Below are 5,109 nucleotides of genomic sequence, written 5' to 3' on the forward strand. Positions count from 1 at the left end.
CTGTGTGTTTATGCTAGTGGGTGTTCTTCATCTCCCTTTGGCTCTCTCCTCTCGTTATCAACGGATTTGCCAAAGCTTCTCCCGGGAGGAATTGAGGATTTCAACTAAACAATATATATCTAGACGTAATATACGCAGACGACAGTTGAAATCTGCCGACGGGAGCCAACAAAAAAGCAGTGTAACACGGGAAGGAGATGGGGGCAACTGAAGGGTAATAGAGCATCGGAAGCTCGGAGAGAGAGTTGGGGCGTAGAGCAGCAGCAGGAGTCGCTGCCCGCGGGAGAGAGCATCTCGGGCACCCGCAAATCCTTGCATATTTACTCCTCAAACTCTCTTGTCGTTTCGATTTTATCTTTTTTTCGAAAATTTCGAACTGGAAGTTGCAATATTCGAATTTTGATCTTGAATTTTGAATCATTTTCAGGTTGGGAAAATGGCTCAAATTGTGAGACAGAGTAAATTTCGGCATGTATTCTGTAAACCAGTCAAACATGAAAGTTGTATGTCTGATATTAGGGTATGTTAGTTCGATTTGAACTTTTAAAGAGAATCAGATGTAATTTATGGATGCAAATATTCTCAAAGTATTAGGATCAATATAAAAATTCTGATGTTAGGATCAAGAAAAGAGTTTGGTGATTGACTTTTTTTAAAAACCACATGAATTTTGGATGGGACTCAAAACTTCAAAAACTACAGTAATCCTACTATACCTGAAAAATTACCTTTCTCAGTATATGTTTTTCAAATTTATAACGCATTTTGGATCATTGATCAAACAAATAAATTTTTTAATTGTCTGTCGTTTTAAAAACCGTAAAACCAATAATAAAAGACTCCCCACACTGTCAAGTGTAAGCTTAATTATCTCAATGCCTATGCGAGATATCAAAATTTTGTCAATCGATAACATGTTTTTCATAGTTTTAAAAATATTTTGTCAGTTGACCACTCTTTTATATCTTTTACAGGAAATGAGATATAAGGGCTCAAAGTTGAAAAGTCAACGCTTACAAGCTGAGCTATGCGGTCGGCTCCAGACCTCTTAACTTTGAGTTTATATATCTTTTCTCCTGTAAAAGATATCAAAATGTGGCCAACTAACAAAAATTTGTGATATCTGTTTCAGAAACCGAGATAAATTAGTTCAAAGTGGACGGATTTTTTATTCAAACTTCAAGAGAAACTGAACATCGATTTTCACTGTTTCTGATTGACAAAAGGACACAAATTTTATTATTTTTTTTCTGATAAAAAGATAAATTATTATCTTCATTGAAATATTATAGATCCCAAATTCAATATTAAGCCAATAGACATTAGCCTTTCAAATTTTAATTTTAATACTTCCAGGTAACAGAAATCACTTGGGACTCTCTGTTCTGCGATGTCAATCCCAAATTCATCGCATTCATCAATCGCGGTGCCGGTGGTCCATTCATGGTTATTCCAGTCAATAAGGTATCCATTTCTAATCTTTTACTCCCACATATGCTTCCACTAACGACATGTGTGCTTGTTATTCTTTTCTTCCTTCCCCAGTTTTTCTTATTTTTGTTTTTTCTTCTTTTCGTCACAACACCAGTTATCTAAGGGGTCATTGAACACAAAAAAAGTGAACATTATTGATGATAATGTTTCTTTTTTCAGATTGGCCGTATTGACAAGGACTACCCATTTGTTGATGCTCACAAAGCGCCGTGCCTTGAAGTTGCATGGAGTCCTTTCAATGACAATGTGATTGCGTCGTGTTCCGAAGATACAACTTGTAAAGTCTGGGTGATTCCGGATCGAGGATTGAGCAGAAATCTCTCGGAGCCAGCTGTTGAGTTGACCGGACATCAGAAGAGAGTTAACACCATTGCATGGCATCCGGTCGCCAATAATGTTCTTCTTACTGCTGGTAATTTATGGGGACTGGACATTTTTCTTAGGAAGAAACCGCTGAAAAATTGTAAACTATAAAAATTGATATTTACATAAGGGAAAAGAACTGTCAGTTATAGAATTTTCGGAACGAAAAAAATAGCCGGAATTTGGAAAATGCCAAAAACTGGTTCGGAATGAAATTTTCATTGAAAAATATCAGAAAAATGAGATCAATCTGTAATTTCATGAAATTATGAGATTCTGAAATTCTAAAATTGCGAAAATCTACAAATCTAAAATTCTGAATATCTAAAAATCGGAAAAAGGGAAACTCTGAAAATCTGAAATTTCGAACTTTTTAGATTTTGAAAAACGAATATTCTGAAATTCTGAGATTCTGAAATTCGAAAAACCTGAAAATCCGAAATTCTGAAATTTAGAAATTCTGAAATTCTAAAAATCCGAAATTTTGAAATCCTGAGACTCTGAAACTCTGAAATTCTGAAATTACAAACTTTTGAGATTCTGAGATTCTGAGATTCTGAAATTTTGAAATTTCGAAAGTCAAAAAATCTGCAAATTTGTAATATTGAAATTCTGAGATTCTGAGATTCTGAAATTTAGGAATTCTGAAATCCTGAGACGCTGAAATTCTGAAATCCTGAGACGCTGAAATTCTGAGATTCTGAGATTCTGAGATTCTGAAATTCTGAAATTACAAACTTTTGAGATTCTGAGATTCTGAGATTCTGAAATTTTGAAATTTCGAAAGTCAAAAAATCTGCAAATTTGTAATCTTGAAATTCTGAGATTCTGAGATTCTGAAATTTAGAAATTCTGAAATCCTGAGACGCTGAAATTCTGAAATCCTGAGACGCTGAAATTCTGAGATTCTGAGATTCTGAGATTCTGAGATTCTGAGATTCTGAGATTCTGAGATTCTGAGATTCTGAGATTCTGAGATTCTGAGATTCTGAGATTCTGAGATTCTGAGATTCTGAGATTCTGAGATTCTGAGATTCTGAGATTCTGAGATTCTGAGATTCTGAGATTCTGAGATTCTGAGATTCTGAGATTCTGAGATTCTGAGATTCTGAGATTCTGAGATTCTGAGATTCTGAGATTCTGAGATTCTGAGATTCTGAGATTCTGAGATTCTGAGATTCTGAGATTCTGAGATTCTGAGATTCTGAGATTCTGAGATTCTGAGATTCTGAGATTCTGCGATTCTTAGATTCTGAGATTCTGCGATTCTTAGATTCTGAGATTCTGCGATTCTTAGATTCTGAGATTCTGAGATTCTGCGATTCTTAGATTTTGAGATTCTGCGATTCTTAGATTTTGAGATTCTGAGATTTTGAAATTCTGAAAATCTGAAATTGCAAAAATCTACAAATCTGAAAAAAACTGAAATTCTGATATTCTGAGATTTGAAAATTTTGAAAATTTGAAATTCTGAAATTGTAAAATTTTGAAACTCTGATTCTCCGAAATTTCGAACTTTTGATTCTGAGATTATGAAACTTACTAGAAAATATTTTTTCAGGCGGTGAGAATGTGATGTTCATGTGGAATGTTGGAACTGGAGAAGCTCTTCTCGAAATCTCCGGTCATCCAGATCAAATTTGGAGCATTAATTTCAATTACGATGGAAGTCAATTCGTAACCACTTGCAAAGACAAGAAGATCCGTATCCTCGATTCCCATACCGGAGAAGTTCTTCACGAAGGAACCGGACACGAAGGTGTCAAACCACAGAGAGCGATTTTCGTGAAAGACGGTCTTATCATGACCACTGGATTCACAAAAAGATCTGAAAGACTTTATGCTCTTCGTGCTCCAGAAGACCTTTCCACTCCGATTGTTGAAGAAGAACTGGACACTTCCAACGGAGTACTCTTCCCATTTTATGATGAAGATTCTGGACTTGTTTATTTGATTGGAAAAGGAGATTGTGCCATTCGATATTACGAAGTGAATAACGAGGCTCCATTCGTTCATTACATCAATACCTATACCACAAATGAACCACAGAGAGCCATCGGATTCCAGTCGAAACGTGGAATGTCTTCTGAAGAGAATGAAATCAACAGAATCTATAAATTGACCACTAAAGGAGTTGTAGACATTCTTCAGTTCTTTGTTCCGAGAAAGTCTGATTTGTTTCAGGTAATCTTGGGAAAATGAATGACCTACTTGATAAAAAAAAATTCCAGCACGATCTCTACCCGGATACCAGATCAACAATTCCAGCTCTCACTGCCGAAGAGTTTATGGAAGGTTCGTTATCAAACATTTTTACTTAGTCGCGGGTTTGTAATGTTCAGGAAAGAATGCCGCTCCAAACCGTCAACCAGTAAATGCCGCAGCTGCTGCTGCAGCAGCGAAGCCAAAAGTTCAAGTTGCCAAGAAAGCGAACATCTTGAGCACATTGGCTCCAACTGCGTAAGTATAGAAATAAAAAATTATCAAATAAAAAACCAATCTCCATTTCCAGTGCCGAATCCGCCCCAACCCAATCTTATGCCGAACGACCACCATCATCCCAACAATCATCTCCACGTCCATCCGCATCTCCAAGACCTCGTCCTGTCGTTGACGAAGATATGGGAATTGTCCCAATGAGAGAAGCACCACCAAGTCGGCCAACATCCTCAAGAGCATCTCGAACCGAGATTCCACCAAAAGAAGAAAAAGGACCAGATCCAATGAAACCAAAACAAGCGGTAAGTATTCCGAGAGGATCATCCTATATAACCCTGCACACCCCTCCTCCATCTCTATCCCTTCACTTTCTCACTGACCCTAATATTCCAGGTAACCCTAAAATCGCGAGCTGCTCGTGATGAGCCTGGAGGTGGCGGTCAGACTCCTGGACAAAAAAGAGCCGCTGCTGAATTGGAGAGAATCAAAAGAGATCAATCGAGGACTGCCGAAGAGGATACGCTTGCTCCACCACCACAGGCAGCTAGAGCTTCTGCATCGCCACGTGGCAGTGTTTCGTCGGAAGTGGGGGCACGTGTTTTTGGCATAGTTTTTAAAAAACTGACCTAATTAAATTCTACTAATTTAAACTCAAGATTCGAGAAAAAATAATTCAACAAACTTTTGAAACTACCGTAAATCCGCTAATAGAAGTCCACCCAAGTTGTCAACGTTGAACTCAATTATCTCGGTTCCCGAGGAAGATATCGAAAGTTGCTCAACTGATAAATTATTTATCATGATAGAATTCCA

The 5,109-nt window shown here is 37.2% G+C and overlaps 1 protein-coding gene across 1 annotated transcript in view; it reads left to right on the forward strand.

Annotated features, from left to right (window-relative positions):
* Positions 1 to 436: 436 nt before the first annotated feature.
* Cbr-cor-1 overlaps positions 437 to 5,109 on the forward strand; it is a gene marked incomplete at both ends in the record, with an annotated part of 5,565 nt that continues 892 nt past the window's right edge. The window contains 8 exons of the mRNA XM_002646964.1: positions 437 to 520; positions 1,357 to 1,464; positions 1,654 to 1,906; positions 3,419 to 4,041; positions 4,089 to 4,152; positions 4,200 to 4,317; positions 4,370 to 4,598; positions 4,690 to 4,881. Of these exons, the coding sequence (XP_002647010.1) occupies positions 437 to 520; positions 1,357 to 1,464; positions 1,654 to 1,906; positions 3,419 to 4,041; positions 4,089 to 4,152; positions 4,200 to 4,317; positions 4,370 to 4,598; positions 4,690 to 4,881 (1,671 nt within the window). The remainder of the gene's footprint in view (positions 521 to 1,356; positions 1,465 to 1,653; positions 1,907 to 3,418; positions 4,042 to 4,088; positions 4,153 to 4,199; positions 4,318 to 4,369; positions 4,599 to 4,689; positions 4,882 to 5,109) is intronic.

The sequence above is a fragment of the Caenorhabditis briggsae genome, assembly GCF_000004555.2.
Source record: "Caenorhabditis briggsae complete genome, chrIII, whole genome shotgun sequence".
Classification (NCBI taxonomy): Eukaryota; Metazoa; Nematoda; class Chromadorea; order Rhabditida; family Rhabditidae; genus Caenorhabditis; species Caenorhabditis briggsae.